Consider the following 24,562-nt stretch of genomic DNA (forward strand, 5'->3'; position numbering starts at 1 on the left):
ACTTCCCTTGTCCAAGTTACGTCAGTTGGTGCTGGGGCTGCTGCTTCGACTGCCCAAGACAGCAAGCGTCGCAAATATGTCGTTCTCAATGAGTCTTACATCTTTGTGCCGTTTGGTGTCCAGACACTTGGCCTGTGGGGCCCAGAGGCGCGGAGAATGTACAAAGTACTATCTTCTCGCCTCAATAGGGGTACTGGCAACCCAAGCGCTGCTATTTCAGTCAACGGATCAGCCTAGCTATCCAACGTGGAAATGCTGCCAGTATTCTTGGTTCGCATAGTTTTAATTTTATATAATTATAGTATTGTAAATATAGCTATAAGATTTGTTTTGTTTGAATAGATTTATAATATGTTAAAATGTTATATTATATATGATAATGTGTTATATTTCAGCATGGCATTTAATAATATTCGCTCTCGCTGCTATATTCGGCGTGTTGAACTACTTACTACTGTTGAACACCATGCAGCTTGTGGACAATCATTGTGTGTTGTTCCCGAGAGAGCTCGCCTTTAAAACGATTGACGTGCCAACCCTAGCAGCCTCAACAAACACACAGTCGCTCTATAACGACACTGCTCAAGATGCTCGCGAGGAATCAAGTGATTCTAGTTCGAATTTAAAATTAGATATTGTTACAGGTACGTATTACAATGTAAGGTTAATGTTGAATGATAAAAAGGTTTTATCATGCAGATACGTTTGAATCGGCTGGAAACACCGTGCAGCATCACTGCACATTTGTCAAGGACGCAAATATTCAATCTTGCAGTTTCTTCTGTCAAGCGAGTCCAACACGTCCGTCTGATGTCAGTTTGGTCTTATATCACTTACCTCTACTATATACCACTGGACTTGCGACTGCCAAGTGATTTTGTCCCTGATATTCACCATTTTGGCGCTGTTGGCCATGTAACGAGAGTCTGTGGTACTAAAACTAGTGATGACAACCTCAGCAAAAATAACTGCGATAGATGGTGGGAAACTATTTACAAAAAAAAATTGTACTTTATTACGTTGATTCTTGACGTATAAATAACACGGAAAACGAACGAAATGAATTCAAAATGAAAAATACTGCAGAGTACTGTACGCTTTTCTAGTAGCCATTTGTGTTATACCTCAAAATTAGTTCTCTGGACCCTCGCTAGTGGCGCTTCAAATAGGCACAAAAAATTTGCTGTAAAACTTATGGAACAACCTGTCCAGTGGTATTTATACAGGTCAGTGTCGTATAAAAACAGACACTGAAAGATTTGCTGGTCTTCTGCTTCAATGATTTGTGTTAGTAAAATCTCATTGAGTTCAGACATTGACTTAGGCTGCATTTGGTACTCGACCGATGGTCAGCGCTGACTTCGGTCAAGCGTAGCCATATAACAATGAAAACATAATATTATGATCGCGTTCAGTCTAGCGCTAATGAATTGCTACGCGCGGATAGCTCCGTCGTGCTGACGAGAATCGTCGGTCGAGCTTTTCGGTCGGTCTGCCGACGCGCAATGGCGATAAATAAGTGCGTTCATGCTACGCTGACCAAGCGGACGAACGTACGCGCGTGTGTAACGTAATCAAAAATTCGTATTCTGGCCATTTCGAATATATTGTATAAATTTCTTCTTCAAAACTACGCTCTATAATAATTGGGTAAACATGATATCTTCTCCGTCTTGTAATCGTTTGCGTAAGTAGTACGTATATATTAAAATTCATTCATTCATTTTTCTTTGCAATTGTACGCGCGCAATCAATTTTGCTGCCAGCTGAGCACTAAACGCAACATGGTCAGGTTACGCGCAACGCTCGACCGACGGTCAGCGCTGACGTCGATCAACACTGGTGCAGCGTGAAAAGCGTTAAAAAGGTCTGTGCACCTATCATTCAAGGCGCTACCTTCCGCCAGAGACATCCTTTTTTTGATTTTTGCGCATTTACAGATACTGCCTAAGATCTGAACCTGGACCTTTACCAAAATGAATACCGCGCTAGTTCAGGCTTTTTATATTATGCATTGTTTTACATTGCTACAGAGTAAGATATTTTTAGATGACGAAAAGCGTACCGTTCTTGACACGACACGCTCCCTGTTCGGAACGGACAGCGATTGCGATTACGCCGAATATATCCCGATAATATCATTTATAATGGCGATTATTTGGTCCACGATGTTCACTATGTGTCCTGGAGGAGGCCACTCCAGATCCGGGTAAGTTTCATACCTGTACGAGATAATAAAATGTGTTGACAAAGATTTCATACTTTTATCACGTGATACTAAGAATGCGGTCTTGCTCAGGTTTGGGTGTTTTCAACGGTACCTTCATTATAGATTACATCAATTGCATCTTGCCCGCGAATATTTTAAAAGTAGTTTTGAGGTGAATCTACGAGCCATGTTGTTGATTACTTAAAAAAAACTATTAAAATTCCGTATTTACCAGTCCAACCATATTAGTTGGGTTTCCAATGCTGCCATGTGCACATATACAAAACAATCAATTAACTCTCATTGTTAGAGCAGCTTTCATAAGAATCATTTTCTATCGACTCTATTTTCTCCGAATTACTTTGCAAATCCGACCACGGATCTTTTAATTTTTCGTGTTAATAAATATAGATTGGGGATATTGACGTACAATAAAACAACAAACTCCCAATCGCGTATTAAAAGGTATATAATATATATATATTAACCTATACAGATAACATTGAAACATTCATTCAAATTAACACCTTATTATGTGGCAGTAATGATGAGTTTATTGTACACGCTCATTAGAAGTAGTAACACTACGTCACGCGCGAGACAAACGCGAACACGAGGCAAGAACATTTTGTTTTTGCAATTAAAATGTAATTATTTAGCAAAATGGTTAAAAACGTCAAGTTAGTTAAACAATTTTGTTAATTTAAAGGGATACTTACCTGCAATTATTATTTGCTGGGACAGTTTTACACTGAACACTTTGCGTGGCATTGTATTCAAAGCGCGGTCTAAACATAACTGAACTAAAACTCTGCCAAATAGACTTTGATAGTTTTGCTTCAGACAATTTTTGAGCGTGATTGTGAGACTAGTTGTTTATTGTTCGTCACTGATTGGGGACAGAAATAAAGCACATTTATAGACAGAGCATTCGCGTCGACGATCCCCGAAAACCAACTATTCAAAATGAAATACGCATCCAGTACTCCTACAGCAATTTCATTGATTCTCTCTGTGGTATTTTAAGGTTGCAGCAACCTTGGACAATCCTTCCACCAGCGCTGATCTTCTCCATCATCATGGTGGGTCTCACTGGACACAGTTTCACCACTACCAACAAAGGCATCGATGGCTTCTGCGCAGCCTTCTACAACATCACAAATTCAACGACGTAAGTTAAAAATACATATAATCTAAATATTATTCTTCTGTATGTGTGTTTGTCACTCCACGTTCCAACTAAAAAAATTATGCAGTTGAACAGACAAAGCAAGATTTTTTTTATGAAAAAGGAGGACAAACGAGCGTAGGTACGGGTCACCTGGTGTTAAATGATCACCTCCGCCCACATTCTCTTGCAACACCAGAGGAACCACAGGAGCGTTGCCGGCCTTTAAGGAAGGTGTACACGCTTTTTTTGAAGGTTCCCATGTCCCGGAAACACCGTACAAGAAAGCTCATTCCACAGTTTTGTAGTACGTGGAAGAAAGCTCCTTGAAAACCGCACTGTGGAGGACCGCCACACATTCAGATGGTGGGGATGATATCCTAACTTGTGGCGTGTCGTGCGATGGTGGAATTCGGATTTTTAGACAATCCTCATAGCAGTAATTGGGTTAAAAGTGTTAGTCTGTTATCTCTGGAGGCAGGGGTTCGATTCCTGCATCGTCCATAAATTTTAATACTTATTAGGAAAATAAAACTGAAGTTGTCTAAGCTGCGAAACAGCTATTTCTGCCGTGATGCAGAAATGTATAAACATTACTGTGTTTCAGTCAGGGCGCCGTAGCTAGTGAAATGACTGGGCAAATGAGACTTAACATCTTATGTCTCAAGGTGACGAGCGCAATTGTAAGGGGTATGGCGTATCAAACACCATCGGCTGAACGCCCTGCTCGTCTCGTCCCTTATCTGCATAAAAAAAAACAGCTCGACCGAATTAATTTACTTTGAGGTACTGATACATCCTTGATACCTACGTTTTGTTAACAGTTGTTCATCAGTGGAGCCTCACTTGGAGAGTTCGTGGAGCGGCCCGTGGGGTTTCGGGTCGCGGACAGCTGCCACCCGGGCCGCTAGTGCTGGCACCTGGGCCAGTTGGGCCTGCGCCTTCGCTCTCTTCATGGCGCGATGCCTTGTTGCGCCTGACTTCGACATGAAGCGGACTGGGGCTTATCTACATGACCCTGAAAAGGTCTATACTATATTCAAATTCAAATTCAAAAACACTTTATTCATGTAGGTCACAGAAATGACACTTATGAATGTCAAAAAAAAATATATTGTTTCTTATTGAATTTACCGCTACTTCGTAAAGGGTTGAGCTAATGAGAAGAAGTAGCAAGAAACTCATTGCCACTCTTTTAAGTCAAGATTTATATTTTAGTTGTTTTACAAATCATTTCAATTACAATATATGTAAAGTGACGCAACAAAAATACTCAAATGTCAAAAACTTAAAGGCTGACATGAGTAAGTCAAAAAAAGAAAAAAAAAGTAAATTAATACTTATAAACACAAGAGTTATTGAGTATAGTAGATGCATCAATCCACACATACCGTAAATAAATAGAGGCATTATGTGAGATATTACATCCAATATTTATATAAATAATTCTTCTGCACGTGTGTTGACAGTTAACTCCTCCTAAACGGCTTTACCGATTTGAATGTTTTTTTTTGTGTGTGTTCAAATAGATTTGAGGATGGTTTAAATTCACATTTGAACTACCTCCAAATCGGCTGGGCCAATTTTGATGATTTTTTTGTGTGTTTTAGACAATTTGTAATTGGTTTATTTAGATTCTCAATTCAGTCCATATATAATTTCTCCTGCCCATGTGTATGTTAGTGAACACATACTAACGGCTGGACCGATTTTTAAAATTTAAGACGCGTGTACATGGCAACGTCTGTCGGGTCCGCTAGTATAAATATTTATAGTATAATATTTTTCGCGAGAATTATTTTTATCACTCTTATAATATCCTTGTGTATTCTCATAACTATATATAAAACGTTAAAAAATATGATATGATAACCAAAATATATTATTAAAAGGAGTCCCTTTAGGCAAGGTTCGGAAGATACTGGCAGCGTTCCTTCTTTGAATAGCTAGACTAATTCTTTGTCCGAGGTAGCTGACAGCTCTTCGGTCTCCTGTGATGGCGACTTACCTTTTTGCTATTTTCTCTAATGTAAATCCACCGTTGGATGTGTGCCATGCTGCAACTAGTGTATGGGTGCTGCTCTATTCTATGAAAGAGGAGGAAAAACGAGCGCGCGGGTCACCAAGCTATAAGTGAACACCAACACGGACTTTCCAAAGTGGCAGTTGCAGAGCAAAGACATATTATATAGGTACCTTTAAAAAAATAAAAGTAAATAATAAAATTGTACTACATTTTTTACAATGACAGCGTTGTAATATTATTTTGATCAATTATAATTTGTACCAATAATTTACATCGTTACCTTCACAGAAATTGACGCCATATTTGAAAAAATCTCGACGACAAAAGCCAGCAAAATCGCCAACTACGCGAGACTCTACCTCAGTTAGGTCTGAACCTACGGGCACTACAGAATTAGTCACAGTTTCCATTGAACAAGGTCAAGACACTGCGCCTACTTCGCTTCAGACCACACCGGCCAAGATTACGTTTAAAGAAAACATTGAAATGGTTTATGCACCTTCTAACGGATCCATTTTGTAAAATATTACAGCTTTCCATATCCGACTTAAGATGTTTCTTCCAAACATTAGTTGAAGGCACTTTCCAGAGCGTCTCTTCATAATAGTTATTACTTATGTGTTTTATTTATAAAGAAAAATCTTTAAGCTATTTAAGTAAAATGTAAACTTTTTAATTGGTAAAATCAATACCAAGAATTTAATATTTATTTATTCGGAAACCCAACAATCGCACACTAATACATAAATGACATACAAAAATAAAAAATATATATATCTAAGTGTACAGATAACTTACAGGGTATCTGTTACCTTCCCCACCATACTATACAACTTGTTTAAAGTTAAATATTATGTTAGTAAAATTACAGTTTATCTAAATATTATGTTAAAATTAAAATTAAGTCTAATACAAAACAACAGCATTTAAATCTTATAAATTCTAGTACATTTATTTATAAATGTTGTAAACCCATCTGCACCAATGTCCAAGTCTGGTATTTTTTTTAGGTACTCATTATATTCTCTTGCCATTCGCTCGATTGGAGAATTTTTACCCAGGTTTGTATTTACTTTCATTAGTGCAAAAAATGGACGTTGGCTTCGAGGGGCACTTCGAGGTACATAAATACAGAATTTCGTCAGCAAGTCTGGGCTATCAATTAAGTTGTGAAACAGTTTATGTAAGAACTTAAGTCTAACAATTTACGCCTCTCTTGCAAACTCTGTATTTTAAAGAACTCAAGCCGGCTACAGTAGCTGTCCAGTATTCAGGGTGTATGAAAGTTATAAGTTAAATATCGTAAGAATTTTTTTTGGATACTTTCTATTCTTTTGATGTGGATATTGTAGCACGGGGACCAGACTTGACAACAATATTCGAGCTTGCCAATTGCAATATTGTTTCAAATGTATTTTATGGGGGGGTGACTGTTGTCGTAAGCGAGTAAGTTCTCAGTATTTTACTGCGTCGAACGTTGTATCAACCACTCGCGAATATATGTTTCGAACAGCGTTAAAATATCGGAAAACTCAAAATCCTTTAAAATTAAATGTAGGTTTGTATCTCCATTTAATTCGTACGAAATTATCGTTAATATTTAAGTAGGTACTTATATAACAAAATTATCACAATTATCGCTCAAAATATGTCAAAATTTAAAATATTTCTATTAGAGTTCTTTTTATGATATTGTTATGTAATTATTAAAGCTTTTAGCAGCGTTTATTATTATTATGTTACTTACTAAGTTGTCTACAACATATTTTTAAAGTAAGATTTTGAAGTTTGTACTTATAATAAATATTTAACAAATAATAATATTCTTTAATTGCTTAGAATCTAGATGATAATAATCTATGTCTGGGTGTTAGAGTTGTTTTTGGGAGTATTTTATGTTTAAATTTTTGTTTACAAGAGAATATAGAAACGTTCCAAAAAAATCCAAAAAAGTATCAAATAACTAAAAATGTAATATAATACACTTCTTATGCAAACCTTTACCTTTAATATTAATAACATACTATTATTTATATGTGCTACCTATTGATAGCTTTCAAGTCGGTGCCAAGCCAAAAGTACCTACACTCGTGTCATCCAAGATATGTTTGTTACTACAGACATAGTTATAGGTGAGATGTGCTTGAGTCGTGAGGAGGCGAGAGCGGGTCGCGGGGAAGGACACCGACTCCAAAAATAACAAAAATCAATAAATTAAGTAGATTATATAAAAATACGCAATTTATCTTTATACTTTTTAGTGCACATTATATCTATTGTTTTGGAATAGTGGTTTTGACGTCGGTTGTTTTTTGTTCAAATTTTTTTTAGTTTCGTTCGTTCGTTACTAGATTTCGGTTCTGTGGTCTGGAACCCTCAATACATGTGACATCAATCGAATTGAGAGAATTCAAAAAGTGTTTTTAAGGTCTCTCGAGTACAGAACCGGCTCTGGTAGTATATCTTATGCTGATTCACTTAAGAAACATAAAATGTTACCCGTTCACCTTAGGCGAAAACAGTTCGACTTGATGTTTCTGTGTAAAATTATTAACTTTGTAATTGATTCCCCTAACCTTGTAGAAAATATCAAAGTCAGAGTCCCGAATGAATTTCTTTCACCGCTGTTTGAAACTTTAAAATAAATCAAATGTCTCACTTGGATCCCTTTAACTAATATAGTATATACCCACGACTAGTCCGTGGTATATTAGTTATATATATTAGTTAAAAAAATAAAGACTCCCTGTCACCTTACATAACAGTGTAACACCAAAACAAGCCGATTAACGTGTAAATACATAGCCCCACGCACATACTTACACTACTACAGGCCGATAGGCGGCCATTATTATTATGAGAATTGTCATCGTCTGTGACAGATCAGTTTGAGTCTCAATAAAATATTTTAAAAATGCCGTCGTGCGTTGTGAAAAAGTGTAAAAACGATACTATATAAGTATTTGTGGCCATATATGATTATTTAAGGGAAAAAAAATTGTGTAACTAGTATCCCCCGTAACCGCACACACACTAGCATAACGGTGCTTCACTTGCTAATATCACGGCGCGGAGTCCTTTTTTTTTTACTCGTCCGTGATTAGAACCTTTTAAAAATCATTAATTAACGATTTTTACAAAAAGCAGTTAAGTAATTTTTGTTTTCTTTTCTTTTTGTATTTGCGTTGTGTTATTGTTAATTTCCTAATACTTCCTGAATATTTACATTAATTATTATTAACTTCATTATAATTCGTTGGCACACAAGCTCTATCTCTATTAGGAATTGAATAAGATTTTTTTTGTACATGACTGTTTGCTGCCAAAATAAAATAATATATGTACTTTGAGATGGGATTATATTCTAAGCTTGGAGGTCCATAAATAGGAAATAGCAATGTAGGGGAGAGTAGTCGTTCAAATTGAAATTCAAATATTATTAATAAAAAAAAGGATATAATATTACTTATTCAAAGTCAAAAACTACCACCCATTCGAAAAGGTCAGACTCCTCAGACCTTTTCGAATGGGTGGTAGCTCAGTGGGCTTCTTTTTTTGTAGTAGGTTGGGAGGTTAATTAGCTTTCATGAGATTTATAGTGTGATCATGTTTATTGGGGGCTTATCTCTGTTCTTTAACGTTGAGGATTTGGTATGTAATCTCTCTACCAATGCTGTTACTCTGCTCTGAGCCTTAAATGCAGTATTTCTAATTTCACTGGGGACAGTCCCATTTACTTCTATTTCTCTCAAACATGCTAGGGTGGAATGATGGTGGAATTTCATTTTCAATATCCATGTTGTTTCTATGAGTATCGATATGAGGGTTAATTTAAAAGGTCGCAAGAAGGGTGACGCCCATCCCACCAAGAAGGCACGCACAAAGTTTGCCAGGTGTGCGGTAGGTGTTCACTAGTTCACTAGCAATTCATCGTCTAGGCACTTATCCCACCAATGCATTGGGGTGATTTATTAAAGAGATTTTCTTTCTCATGGTCCAAGCAATAAAGCCAAGACACTCGATCGCTAAGCGGTTGCGGGATGGGTTGATCATTTCCTACCAACCTCTCGTCAGGCTTCTTAGACCGAGACTATTATTTGACCGCCGCCCGACGTTAGTGTAGGGATACTTACAATAATTTTTAGCAATAAACGCAAACCTTTTATGACTTCAACTTATCTTTTGCGAGAAATACCTTTTATCATTGCTCAAATTAAATGATCTTGCTTAGTTGTTACCTATATTAACTTAATTAAAAAAAATACATTCTTGCAATGAGACAATTATTCTAGATTTAGCCTCATTTAATAACCAAAAATGAGACGGTTATTATTCTCATTTCGCTGCCTAAAAGGGGCCTACGTGAACAGATATGTTAGGTAGTTTAAACTCCGGGACGCGTCGAATTCGCCGCAGTCTTCTATCTTCAAGGTCACCGATCATGAGATAATCCCAAAAATTAAACTGATAGGAGTAGGTGTATAGGTACGTACATGACAGATATTTCGAACATACCTTTTATTTTTTGGAATATTTAAATAAAATATTTTGATTATTTATAATTTAAATATGATTAAGAAAACTATATATACATAATATATTTACTATAGGTTCAGCGTACGGGCTCTTCACGACAGCTGAGCAGTGAGCAGTGAGCCAATGAGTTAAAACTTTAACGACCACTTTTTGGAAGTTATTTTTCAGTTTCCGTATATTATGCCAGCGGCCCATAAAGGTTTGACAATTAAAAAATACTGAAATGTTTGTCAGTGACAGTGACGCAATCGATATTATAGTTTTCACTTTTGATGTTAGATGTCAAATCTTAGAGTTCTCACTTCACTTTTTTCATGTTTGTTCTGAGTTCAGACCAGAATAATTGTTTACATTATTCATCGCTTAAATTATTTATTCAAATACAGCTGATAAAGCTGAAATTTCTAAATAAAAAAGCAAAATTTCAGCTTATAAAATTGTGTTGTAACATCTTGGACAGTATGACTCAATAATTATGTTATTTAATCAGGTAAACAAATATATTTTAAAAAAACGACGATGCTTTCAGCACTTCTTACGTTACATGCATATTGTAAAAAAAACTTCACAAGAGGTTTTATATCCTCTCGATTCAAGAGGCTTACTAAAAGTAACCGGTAATGAATCTTCAGTCTTCCTTCAAGGTCTTATTACAAACGATATGCAGCATTTTGAAGAAGGTGCCAAATCCATGTACACAATGTTTCTTAACAATAAAGGCCGGGTACTTTACGACACTTTAATTCACAAGTGGGGCGAAGAAAATTCATATATGATAGAATGTGATAAGCAAGTAGTGAATTTGCTCCAGAAACATTTAATGATGTATAAGTTAAGGCGAAAAGTTACGATAGAAGATGTTCACAAACAGTTTAAAGTATGGGCTTTAATTACCAATTCTGATGGTACAGTTGACAAAATAATTGATGGTATAAATGATATAAATCTATACAAAGACCCAAGACTACCAGAACTGGGATGCAGGGTAATCTCAATTGCAACTTTAAGTGGGCATAAAATAGCAGAGATTTTTAGTAAAGATATTAATGCTGAAAGTAAAGATGATAATTACAGGTATCTGAGGTATACATTAGGTGTAACTGAAGGTGCAGATGATTTACCACCAGGGGTAACATTTCCCTTGGAAGTTAATTGTGATTACCTTCATGGAGTGAGTTTTCATAAAGGATGCTACATTGGACAGGAAGTTACAGCAAGAGTTCACCATACTGGTATTGTCCGTAAAAGAATCATGCCAATAAAATTTGACAAGCCAGTTGTGGATGAAATTGAAAGGGATTCCTTAATAAAGGCAACAAATAATCCTAAATTGAGTCTGGGAAAACTTAAGGGTGCTTTAAATGATTATGGGTTAGGTTTAGTTAGAATAAAAGAATGTTTAGATGCTAAGAGTCTAAGCATAGGAAAATATACAGCACAAGTAGTCAAACCAAATTGGTGGCCTACTGAAGCCCCTAAAGAAGTTTCCAAGATTGACAAGGAGTTAGAAATGTAATTGTTGAATCGAGTTTTGGGCTCTGTATGGTCAATATATTTGTACATTGTAAAATGTTTATGGAAGTAAAATGATTTTAAAACAAATTGTTACAGAATAATGAAGATGGCACAAAAAACAAAAGAGGAAGATCTTGTTGTCTATGATTTTATTTGTACAAGTTGTAATCTAACAGAAAAAGCACATTATAAAGGAACAAACCCCCCATTCTCACGTAACATATCTTTGAAATATCCCAGTTATATAATGAAGGATCCATTTAGTCCACCAGGAAAGGGTGAAATCTTGGTGCTAGGAGCTGACTGTGCTTTCTGTAATAAGGCTGTGTGTATAAATAAAGACTGTAGCATATTTTACTGTAAACTATATTGTTTAAATTGTGTTCAAAATTCAATTGATAAATTTCCTGTGGAAATTAAAAACAAGCTTGCTAGGAAACAGAAATAAATTATTTATCAACATTGGTACATATTTTATTTAGATGTGGATTGTGTGCATGATTGGGGCTTGATGTGGGCACAATTTTTATATATTTTAGTCAATTGATTTTATTTTAAATATCACCGAGTCCTAGATGGTACACCTAGAACCTTAATTATATTTAAGCCATGGCTAATAAATTATTTTAATCCATAACATATATGTACAAGCTTTTATTTTTCAATTTAATGACCAATTCATTGAGTTTCATCAAGAACAATTCAGTGGTAGTTAATTGATTGTAACCTAGTTCAGTCTGACTTATATTCAGAAGACTAACCACGACCTGTTTCGGAAGATGTGATGGCATTGTTGAGTGTTGTGACTATTAGCTGTTGCTTCACTCAAGTTTGTATCAACTTTGAACATTGTCTGTAACATGCATTTTGTATGTCACAACCAATCCTTGAGGAAAAACCTCAGATTTTATGTATCAAATTCGGAAGTAAATTGAAACAAAACCCGGGCAGACACCTGTAGGTAAGCCCACTACATATTTTATTTTAACTATAATCAAAGTCCAAATATTGATGGAAGGAAACAAAAAATTAATTAATTATAAACATTTATTGGTATATAAACCATTTAAAAGTTAAAGAGGGTCTCCTCTATTGCCTTCTCTGAATCCCATGTTTCATTGCAATTGGGGTTGTGTTTAGCTCTTTTTGCTTTCTTAGGTGATCCACAATTCTTCTCACTGTGCTTCCTCTTCCTTTTATTTTTTATTGACAAATCATCTTCCAACTTGATTTCTGGTAATGTATTAATTTCTTCATCAATATTTTCCGATTTTTTCTTTTTGTGCTTTTTTCTCTTTTTACGTTCACTTTGTAATGTTTCTAATTCTTGATTTTGAGCTTTCATGCATTCTGCAACATCTGCGGGGACATCAATAGCCTTTTTATAGTTTGCACCAAACAGTGGATGCCTTAATTTAGTTTCTGGTAGTGTTAAGAGGTTGTTTGAACCCAAATCACCTGTGATCTTATCATGTTGTGGAATTTGTTTTGGAATCCGTTTTCGAAAATATATGCAAGCAGTTATAGGAAAGGTTTTTATGTACATTTTAGAATCTCTGCTTGTTACTATTGGCAATTTGGTATTACTACTTTCTAAATAGCCATCATATGTTTGGCCATTTATTTTAAGTTTAGTTTTGCTGTCTATGTTTAGGCATTTTTCCTTGAAATATTTTATATCTATGTCTTTGGGACATTTTATTACACAAATTTCATCATCATCTGATAAACCAATACCCTCAGAAATGTTTATAAAAGATTTTAAATTATTTTTTGTTTGAATGTATTTGTTTAGCTGACAAGATGCATCTGCATTGGCTCTATCTTTGTTTGAAGTGAGGCTCTTTTGAAATGTGTTTATCATTAAGTCTGTAGCATCATCTTCAAACCGGATTCTGTCTGACATTTTTGTATGACTTTTAGAAAGAGAATTATCTTGAACAAGATTTCCTAGTACACTTTCAGATATATGGTTATTTATTTCAGCACTTTCATTGAAATCAATCCTACTGATACTATGTTCTGCCTGAGTTGTTTCATTCCTATCTGAATATAATTCACATTGTGTTTCATCAATTAACTTTTTATTTTTCTTCTTTTTCTTTTTTACAGGTGTCTCTTGCTCATTATAACTTTCAAATTTTTGTTTAGTTAAACATGTTTCTTCAATAGTTAATTTATCATCAACATATGATTCAGATAATAACGCATCTTTTATTTCTTGCTCAGATGATATTAATTCGTCACATTCATTTCTTTCATCTAAGGAATGTTTCTCCTTTTTTTTCTTTTTCTTTGATTTTACAATTGATCCATTTGTAACAGAGAGTTGTTCTTCCTTAACTTTCATATTCAGATAACTGTCATCTGACTGTTCATATAGTTTGCCCTTATCATCCTCAACATCTCTTTCTGTTTTAATTGTATTTTTGTCTCTTCTACTAATTATTTCTTCGGTATCACATTTTATTTTATTTTTTCTTTTAGAGACACTACATGAGTCTTCTTGTAATAATTTTGAATTTATATTCTCCTTAACAGATACCTGGGGTTCTGTTTTGATCTTAATTGCAGAAGAGTTCTCTTTAGCTTTCATATTATTTACTTCTTCAAATCTAAAACAAAATCAAACGATCAAGTCATTTAATTTTTTTAAATCATGAGACAATTTACGATAGAAGACTAAGAGTAAGTATTAAAGCCTCCTCAAATAGGTGTATGTATTCATTTTAACAACAGATTTGCTGGTCAATAGTATTTCAGAATACATTTGATTTATCCAAAACATCTTTACAATGGACATGAAGATCTGGTATATCCAATCATATTATGAATATGTTACCATCCAAACCCAATTTTAGGACAAAATAGTTTATCTTAGGCCAAACACATTCATCCTGTAGACGAAAGAAAAGATATTGAAGAGAATTCCAATCGTAACCAAATTGACTATGATTATGGTATTGTAAAAAGGTTTTATAAGGTGCAGCTGTGTAAAGATTTACTTGCAAACAAGTGTAATTACAAGAAAAAATCATTCTTTGAAATTCCAAATGCCATCAGGGTTCCCCATGTAAAAATAGTGAAATTGATTTTAATTCATAAATGTTTTGTATATATATATAACTGGTATGACTTGGCCAAACCAGTTTATCCTGAAATGTGCTTATTCATTTTAGGCGCAACTAGTTCAGTCTAGTGTAAACAGGTGTCCTAGGGCCGATAGGAGAAATCAGTTTATCCTAGTCTGTACCGGCTTATTGTATCGCCTATTATACACATGTATTCTATAGAATGAACTGGTTATCCTAGGCCAAATAAACTAGGTGGTCCTAAGATCGGGTTTGGCTGATAACAAATGTAAGTATTTAGTAAGACCCTTTACTCCTAATTATCCCTTTCTAACAAAAAATAAATAACTTAATGAATTAGCTCTGACAAAACAAATTGAAATATATGGTATATAATATAAGTTTATTAGGTTATAATATTAACCTCAAAAGTTAAATATTTACAAATTGTATTCATATCCTCAGGGTGCAGTTGTTAAGATTTTTGCAAAAGGTTTGATTTGTATTATTGGGTCCTTAAGTTCGGTATAGTATCTCTAATCTTATCTAGATTTTGTTATTACAAGTGTTACTGTAACTTTCTATTTGTGCCCTGTCCCATGTGTATATATAATATTCTAATCTACGTGTATATAATATTCTAATCTACGTTTATTTTTTGGCAAAAGGTTTATTTATTAGTTATCTTAATTAATTGGATTCTATTATTTTAAATATCGTAACCTAAAAATTTAAACTTAATTACAATAACTTGAGTTTAAAATAGAAAAACATACACCTTACATACTTGCTATCTTTAGAACTGTGAGTATCACTATCACTATCGTTAGAAGCGGTAGTCCACACAAAACTTTCGTCCGAGGATTCCATTAATCATTTACTTCAATTCTAAATAAGCCTTTTTGTTATCACTTCTAAAGCTTTTAGTTTTGATAGTGAATATCAAAGAGAATTTAAAGTTTAAACACTACGTGACGGGAGTGCACAGAACACTGGGAGTGCCATATAAAATAATGAGAAATGTCGCTACTCGCTTGTATTGTATTCAGGGGTGAAACGTATTTATCGTCACAGGTATTTGTAACAGGTATTAATATATCACCACAAGTATTAGGAGTATTTTGTAACAGCTAGTATTTTGTAACAACTAGTATTTTAGTAACGACTGTTATTTGAGTAACACCTGTTACTGAACAAGTATTTGATAACAACTAGTATTTTAGTAACAACTGTTACTGAACAAGTATTTAATAACAGCTAGTATTTTAGTAGCAACTGTTATTGAACAAATAATTAGGAGTATTTAGTAGGTATTTTTTTAGCAGTATTTTGATACAGCTATAATTGTGTGATTTGTAGGTCTGTTGTATTATTTTTAATTCAATAGGTAATAAAATAGTTATGGTTCAACTATTCTTTTAAAATATGTGGGATAAGAAAAACCCTGTTTACTTTTATTGTTTACTGAATATTTTTCTTTTAGATACATTTGTAAATAATAGATACATCACTTTCATACATTTATTTAACATACTATTGTTAAGATAAGATAGGTAGGTACCTAATTAAAATATTGAAGTAAATTTCAAATGGAAGACCCTGTCTCTGATATCATTTTTCGTAATCGTATTTATTCACAGTTATATTGTGCCTACGAGCAGGAAAATACGGTGCACCTCTTCGAATGAAAAACCCTGTATTGGTAATTTGATAGTACCTACTGAATAATATATTTTTATAATATTTATTTCTACTTTATTGTTGAATTGTGTACTAGGTAAGGATCGCTGTTTAAGCATAGCTAGTATTGAAACATAATGAATACGAAAGTATAATGATTATTTTTATTACATCAAAACTATAAAAATAATTAATAGATCTGTACAGCTTTACCTAAACAGAACTTTTGAAATTCGAAGTTACCACAAGAGAAAGTACTATGTAATACGTATAGATGGCGCTAACAAGTAACACCAAACAACGAAAAATATACGCCTCACTAGAGCAGCTAGTATATTATCACAGATAGTATTAAAATAACAGCTAGTATTTTGTAACAGGTATTTGTCGCTGTTACTTTTGAGTCACAGTCACCGTCATACCTACTATTGTATTTGGCCTAGTACGTCTCAACTCTAATTGTATTGTTCTAAATCTTGATACCAACATAAACAACTAATGAAGTATTATCAGAATAATTAATTTAATGTATATTAATATAATATAATATACATATATATGTATTAATATACATAATGTCTACTTTTAAGGTCCTCTTTTGTTAATTTTAAGATGGACCTAAGCCAAGTCTAACTAGTTTAAATTAGGATACGTCTTAATTATCTCAAAAAAAAAACTATTTAAATAATTAATACTTTATTAACAGTTTTGTTTTGTGTTGTGTAGTAGTTTCGGCTTACACATTTTTTGGTATTCGTTTTTCAGATGTTGCAATAAATGTTTTTGAAGTCGTAGGCGTGGGTCCTGAACCCTTAAATTATAACAGAAATAATTCGTTAACCCTAATTTTTAGGCTTTAAATATTTTTTGCACATTATGTATAATATAATTTAATAAAAATAATTTTAATAATAATTTAAAATAAAATATCGACAATCGATAAAAAAGTGTCAAACACTACAGATACATTAAAATATTATAATTTGTACTCCAGATAAATTAAATCAACACTCTATCAATTTTAATCACTTTAAGCATTCTTTATTAGCTTATTAATTGTTCTTTAGTGCTTACCTTTCTTTATCCAAAAATAATTTAGCAATGAAAATTCTCTTACTTCCATCCCACCAGCCAGATTTTAAAACACATATTTTACAACATTTTTATTACATTGTATAGCTTAGAAATGTCTTACGCAATTATTCTACAAATAATTAAGCAAATTTCCCTGAACAATACACGAATAAAGTAAAAGAAAACGACAATTCGTAACAAAAATTATTAACAGTCACTTTTATTTTGAATGAATGACATGTCACATGACATTCAAATCAAAGTGTCGAATATATATTAGAGCGAGACACCGTTTGCCGCCATTATTTTTAGTACAATGCAAGTACAATATCATACATTTTCAAGTTTATTAGGGAGTTGCGCCAGGCTGGTGATTGGTGAATACCATGTGAATACTACTCGTATAAGCAATACCTATTACCTACCTATCAGTTATCGTAGACCTATGTGACACTGACAGATGACTGCTGAGACAGTGACAGTCTAAGAGCTGTGAGTGTTTGACAAATTACTTTACTGGAGATTGGACAACCTTACAATAAAACAAATTACATGATTATGGGTTATGATAGGATGATAACCTAACTTGTGGCGTGCCGTGCGAAGGTGGAATTCGGCGGCAGGAATCAGGTGAAACAGCTCTTCGGAAAACTCACCATGATAAATGCGGTAGAGGACACACAATGAAGCGATGTCTCTACGCACAGCCAAGTGATCCAGCCGATCACAGAGCACTGGGTCCCCAACAATTCGAGATGCTCTGCGTTGCACGCGGTCAAATGGATCGAGCTGATACTGGGGTGCGCCAGACCAGAGATGACAGCAATACTCCATATGTGGCCGGACCTGCGCTTTGTACAGCGCTAGAATGTGGGTCGGCTTGAAGTATTGCCGTGCCCTATTTATGACGCCCAGTTTCTTCGAAGCCAATTTGGCTTTGCTCTCTAGATGGCCGCAGAATTGGCAATCGCTCGAGATATCGAGACTCAGAATTCCGATACTAGGCGAGGCTGTAAGGAAAGTTATGTCGAAGAGTTTTTTTTAGTGGAAAACGCGTAAACTTCTTCTGGTGGTTAAATTAGACAAGGTTATATTTACCCCATTCCGTGACCTTCTCAAGAGACGATAGAAGACACAAGTTTCTCCCGGCACTGGTCGACGATTTCCCTAGAGAGACCTGCATGGCCCGTGTATACGGCATCGCCCGTTCTGTCGTCTGCATAGCAATGTATGTTGGAATGTAAGAAACAGCGTGGAAGATAGCACAAAGTCTTGGGGCACTCCAGCGTTCCCGGGCTTGGGATTCGAGCAATAACCGTCGATAACGACCTGTATACTGCGCCCAGTGAGGAAGCTGGAGGTCAACTTGCATAAGCCTTCGGGAAGCCCAAATGATGGAATTTTTGCGAGAAGCGCCTTGTGCCATACACGATCAAAGGCCTTCGCTATATCCAGGCTAACTGTCAGGCCTTCCCCCTTGCTTTCGATAGACGCCGCCCATCTATGTGTTAGGTATACCAGAAGATCACCTGCCGATCGACCATGGCGAAAGCCGTCCTGTCGGTCGTTGATCAACTGGTGACCCTCTAGGTGTACCAAGAGCTGGCGGTTAATTATGCTCTCCATGATTTTTTAGAGCAGGGGGGTAATAGGCTATAGGCCTGTAGTTTGCTAGTTGGATCCGAACTGTATCCTTTTTTTGGGATCGGATGGACAAGGGCTGACTTCCATGAGACAGGGACTACACCTATTATTGAGTGCCGGAATAAACGCGTTAGCACCGGCGTCAACTCAGGGGCACACGTTCTAAGCACGATTGGAGAAATGCCATCCGGCCCGCTCGACTTCCTGACGTCAACAGTTTTCTGTCTGAACTGTACTTCAGGCATGGAGCTCTGACCCCGCTGCTTGCCATTTTTGACGACGTGCTTCGATTTCGCATGGGCGATTTGCCGCTTAAAAAATCTTGAGGCACGATTATATTTACTCTTTAGAACTTTGCAGTTCGGATCTTTTGAGCCCAGCGCCGCAACCCAAGTTCGATACGCCTGTTTTTTGCAGTCAGATGCTGCAGTCTCCAGTCCTCGACACTTACCTACGCGAAATATACCGGCATTAGGCCGCTACTTCACGCCGGTATTCTGTGTGAGTGTGGTAATTAACTCGGACGAGTCTGGCCCGATTGTGCTGACGTCATAAGACAAATTTATTACTGTTAAAATAATAAGTTCAATAATTGATGTCATAGCACCATATCTTGCAATAGTCTTTAATAATTTTATTAAGCATGGCGTGTTTCCTGACCTTCTGAAACATAGTAAAATTACAAGAATATAAGTCGGGATGTTCTTCTGACCCAAATAACTATGGTCCTGTGTCGGTTTTGCCGACCCTTAGTAAAATTTTTGAAAAAATAATTTTAAGCCAAATGCTTACTTACTTTAACTCTCATTATGTTACTTCATTTGAACCAATTTGCCTTTACTAGGGCACGTTCAAAACGGATGCAGGTGTTAAGCTTATCAAGAATATTTTTGATGCCTGGGAAGAATCGCAGAATACGCTTGGCATCTTCTGAGTACCCTTGGCTTTTGACTGTGTTCAACAATGAACATTGGTCAGGAAGCTATGTCACTATGGCATAAAAGGAACTGCGCCCAATCTTCTGATTTCATATCTAAACAATAGAATTCAGAAGGTCGACGTGAATGGCAGGAGATCTTCTGGGTCTCCTCTCAGTATGGGGGTACCACAAGGGTCTATTCTTGGACCGTTCCTCTTCCTTATCTAATCAAATGATCTTCCTAATCTTATAGAGAAAAACAAAGTGAAAATAAACCAAGCTATGTTTGACGAAGTCAACCATATTCTATCTGACATCGTGTACTGGTTTAGCGCTAATAGCCTATTGTTATACAGCTGTTCAGAATGTATTCGTTCATAACGCTTTAATCAGTATTATCCAAAATGTTTACACTTCCACTTGATAGATGGCGTTGTATTTAATTGTATTCACTTTGCATCGCGCTATAACTATTTTCTATGAAAGAGTGTGTAAGGCTGTTATTTGTGTAATAAATTTGTCTCGCTGTAAGGTACTGAAGTTTTATTGATAGTGTCACTGGATTGTGATGTATCTAGTACCGGGATTGTACATGGTCCTTCGAGCCGGATGGAATTTTGAAGAATAAGTGGTTACGCTAGTCAATACAATATTTAAATTACAAGGTGGAACTTAAAAATGCATTGTCTCAGTTAAAGTCCCACAACGCCCATGCAGAAACTTGTGATGTTGCCAAAGTAAGACTACCAAAAATAATCCTACCCACTTTTAGTGGGAAATACACTGAATGGTCATCATTTCGCGATTTGTTTATATACCGGGATTGTACATGGTCCTTCGAGCCGGATGGAATTTTGAAGAATAAGTGGTTACGCTAGTCAATACAAGGAGGCGCAATTGAATTTGGGAGCTGCGGATATTGTTACTACGGTGGAGTAAGAAGGATTAATTCGAATTGAGTGCGTGAGTAGTGAAATAAAACAAGGGACGGATCTATCAACTGTGAGTACATTTTAAAGTGTTTAATAGTGCTAAATTAGGGAACTTAGAGAAAATTAAATTAATGCATTGACTTAGAAAAGTTGAGTGATTGTCATCTGACACTTAGAATAGTTTGAATAAAAACGACAGAACGAGGAATCTATGACCGATTTCTAAGCGGTGTACAAGTAATTAAAACACTTAGAAAATTTACTCTTGTTGACACTTAGAAAAAATCTCACAAGACATCTTTAATAATTAGAACAGATACAACAAGGAATTAAGAAAGTTAAAAGATATTAAGGGACAGATTGAGAAGGGATTTATTAACTTTAAAAAATCACCAAAAGAACGTATTACCCATAATTTTATAGACACACGACTGGAATTATTGGAGAATCAGCTGAAGAATTTTACTGCTCAATACGAAACAATAGTTGGTGAGGGCGAGGAGTTCTTCGACTATTTTCAAGAGGATATAAATGAAAAAGTATGTAAAATTTATTTAAATTACAAGGTGGAACTTAAAAATGCATTGTCTCAGTTAAAGTCCCACAGCGCCCATGCAGAAACTTGTGATGTTGCCAAAGTAAGACTACCAAAAATAATCCTACCTACTTCTAGTGGGAAATACACTGAATGGTCATCATTTCGCGATTTGTTTATATCACTTGTGAATAATAATAAAAAGTTAGATGACGTCCAACGTCTTCATTATCTGAAAACACAGTTGTCAGGTGAAGCAGAACAGTTAATTTAACACATTCCTATAACTGATGGTAATTACAAAAAGTGTTGGGAAATGTTAGAACATAGATTTAATAATAAGAAATTCATGTCAACTTGTATTTTAAAAAGATTGGTCAGTCAACGTAACATTGTGACAGAATCATCTAGTGCTTTAAAAAACTTGCTCGATGTAACAAGCGATTGTTTACATGAGCTAACCAATCTTGGTATTGACGTTAGTTCATGGGATATAGTTGTTATTTATATCATAAGTTTGAAGTTGGATGTAGAATCGAGAAGGCAGTGGGAATTACACGTTAGTAAATCCTCCAACGAACTGCCATCTTTTCAGCAATTTAGCGAGTTTATTGAGACACGTTTCCGAGCCCTAGAATTCATTGAACCAAACAGTAAAACGAAAGTGATTCCCTCTTCAACATCTCCGAAAAAAAAAAACTCATTCCAAAGTATTGCAAAGCATTATTGAAGTTTCATGTCCGCATTGCTCAGAGAAGCATAAATTATCTAACTGCAAAAAGTTCAGTAATGCAAAAAGTGACGAGCGCCGTGATATTGCAAAATTATTAGGCGTATGTTTTAAATGTCTAGCAAGTCATCACACTTCAAAAGTATGTAGAGTTCTTTCTAAATGCCGAATTTGCCAGCGAAAGCACCATACGTTGCTACACCCAAAAATCTCCAGTGGCACTAGTGCGATGGCCACCCCTTCAGTGACCACCTCACATGAAAATAATTCTGAGACCCCACTATGTGGTATAAGTATAAAATATATCAACTCATTGAGTGAACGAGCACAGGGTCAAGTCCTGTTAGCCACGGCTCTAATAAATGTCGAGTCACAAGATGGATCTTTGCAAATTTTGAAATCGTTGTTGGATCAAGGATCGCAAGCATCCTTTATAACCGAGGCAGCCGTGCAATTACTTCGGTTGAAAAAGGTAGTTTCTAAACTACGAATACTGGAATAGGAGGTCGTCATGGCAATATTGTCTCTAGACACATAGTTAAGATTAATATGCAATCGTTGCATGACCCTTCATTCTCCTTAAAAGTAACGGCGCATGTGTTAAGCTCACTGACCTCAGTTATGCCAGATACAAAATTTGAAACTCACGATTGGCCAGAAATTCACACTATGAATTTAGCGGAGCCATGTCAAAACGATTATGGGAACTAGATTCAGAACCTGATTTGACTAAAAGGCTTCTCACGCCTGAAGAACAGGTGTGTGAGGACTTTTATGCGACTACCACTAAAAGAGATGAAAACGGTGGATATGTAGTCAAACTGCCTTTTCGTTCTGAAGATCCGCTTTGTAAATATGGTCATTCCAAAAATAAAGCAGTCAAATCATTGCATCAAATTGCTTGCGATGAAGGTAAAGATTATCCATTAGCTGCTGAACGGATAAAGACAGACTATTACATGGACGATTTGATGACTGGCTGCCAATCTGAAACAGAAGTAGTAAGAATTTACAATGAAATGAACAATTTTTTAGAGAAAGCAGGATTTCGGCTACAGAAATGGACAAGTAATAATATGCACTTATTGGAGGAATTAGAAGAAAATTCAGGAAAGGATTTGGAAATAAAAATAGATAAAATAACTAAAATTTTAGGACTTTTCTGGAACAGAAACACGGATGAGTTTGATTACTCAGTAAAAATGTTACCACTGACAGAATCTGTAACAAAACGTACCGTGATTTCAGAAATATCACGACTTTATGACCCGTTGGGATGGATAGCTCCGTGTATAATAAAATCCAAGGTTTTTATCCAAAAATTATGGATCACTGGAATAGGCTGGGATGAGGAGTTGCCATCAGAACTTCTACAAGAATGGATATGTCACAAGGCAGAGCTGGAAAAGCTGGTTGACTTCCACATTCCAAGATGGATAGGCAAAGGGGAAGGAAATGCGGTCATAGAGCTGCACGGATTTAGTGATGCATCTAATGTAGCATATGCAGCTGTCGTGTATTTTCGAGTTGTCAATAGTGATGGTGAAATACACTCACACCTTTTAACCGCCAAAACAAAGGTAGCTCCGATTAAACAACTGTCCATTCCTCGCTTAGAATTGTGTGGCTCTGTCTTAGTGGCAAAATTGTTAACCGAGGTATCGGAAGTCATGAATATTCCAAAAGCCAATATACACGCTTGGACCGATTCTTCTGTTGTCTTAGCCTGGTTAAGCGATCATCCAAGTCGTTGGAAAACTTATGTAGCTAATCGCACGTCCATGATTCTTGGCTTATTGGATAATACTCAATGAGCTCATGTGCAGACAACCCGGCAGATATTGCATCTCGTGGAGAATCGCCAGCTGGTCTTCTTTATAGTGATCTTTGGAAGCAAGGACCAAGTTGGTTAAGAAGCGACCTAATACGACATACAAGACCTCCTGGAATACGCACCCGCGAGGAGATAAGAGCCAAGGTACATACAGTCAATCTGGTATCGGATTATGATCTTAACTGGGTATCGCGATTTTCATCTTTAAAAAAGCTTATTAGAATAACAGCGTATTGCAGAAGGTTTTTACAAACAATAAAACGTCGCAAAGCTAATATTAAAATTTCAGATTACCTTTCAGTTACAGAGCTTAGTGAAACCCTAGATCAATGCATCAGACAAAGTCACCACCAATGGTTCCATGCCGAAATTGTAGCGCTGGGAAATAATATCCCGTTAGATAAGAAAAGCCCATTGTATAATTTAAATATTTTAATTGATGTTAATGGAATATTGCGCGTAGGAAGTAGACTGCGAAATTCATTACTTCATACTAATACGAAGCACCCAATTGTTATTCCTCATGATTCAATATTAGCCAAATTAATCATTGGTGACGCACATGAAAGCACCTTTCATGGAGGACAACAGCTGATGCTTAATTTAATACGTACCAAGTACTGGATCAGCCGGCTGAAAAATATGGTTCGAGCTCATATACGTTGCTGTGTTTCCTGTATACGGTATTC

General features: G+C 35.6%; 3 protein-coding genes across 4 annotated transcripts in view; 2 read left to right on the top strand and 1 right to left on the bottom strand.

Annotated features, from left to right (window-relative positions):
- The window catches only part of LOC126970260 (uncharacterized), a 29,445-nt gene extending 22,539 nt beyond the window's left edge, over window positions 1–6,906 (top strand). Inside the window, exons 3-7 of the mRNA XM_050816089.1 lie at window positions 396–644; window positions 2,050–2,209; window positions 3,237–3,380; window positions 4,202–4,403; window positions 5,692–6,906. Of these exons, the coding sequence (XP_050672046.1) occupies window positions 396–644; window positions 2,050–2,209; window positions 3,237–3,380; window positions 4,202–4,403; window positions 5,692–5,925 (989 nt within the window). The 3' untranslated portion in view covers window positions 5,926–6,906. The remainder of the gene's footprint in view (window positions 1–395; window positions 645–2,049; window positions 2,210–3,236; window positions 3,381–4,201; window positions 4,404–5,691) is intronic.
- Window positions 6,907–10,435: 3,529 nt separating this feature from the next.
- LOC126970264 (putative transferase CAF17 homolog, mitochondrial) lies at window positions 10,436–11,595 on the top strand. Its single transcript, XM_050816093.1, has one exon. It carries the CDS (start codon window positions 10,484–10,486, stop codon window positions 11,453–11,455), a length of 972 nt encoding a protein of 323 aa, XP_050672050.1. The 5' UTR covers window positions 10,436–10,483; the 3' UTR covers window positions 11,456–11,595.
- An 888-nt stretch (window positions 11,596–12,483) lies between these two features.
- LOC126970244 (uncharacterized) lies at window positions 12,484–15,651 on the bottom strand. 2 transcript variants are annotated; one of them, XM_050816058.1, is made up of 2 exons: window positions 15,304–15,651; window positions 12,484–14,069 (listed from the first exon to the last, which is right to left on the bottom strand). In XM_050816058.1, exons 1-2 carry the CDS (start codon window positions 15,393–15,395, stop codon window positions 12,521–12,523), a joined length of 1,641 nt encoding a protein of 546 aa, XP_050672015.1. In that variant the 5' UTR covers window positions 15,396–15,651; the 3' UTR covers window positions 12,484–12,520. The 2 variants fall into 2 exon arrangements, with proteins under 2 accessions (XP_050672015.1, XP_050672016.1); XM_050816059.1 differs by having other exon boundaries at window positions 15,313–15,649.
- Window positions 15,652–24,562: the final 8,911 nt, after the last annotated feature.

Source organism: Leptidea sinapis, chromosome 20, assembly GCF_905404315.1.
Source record: "Leptidea sinapis chromosome 20, ilLepSina1.1, whole genome shotgun sequence".
In the NCBI taxonomy this organism is placed as follows: domain Eukaryota; kingdom Metazoa; phylum Arthropoda; class Insecta; order Lepidoptera; family Pieridae; genus Leptidea; species Leptidea sinapis.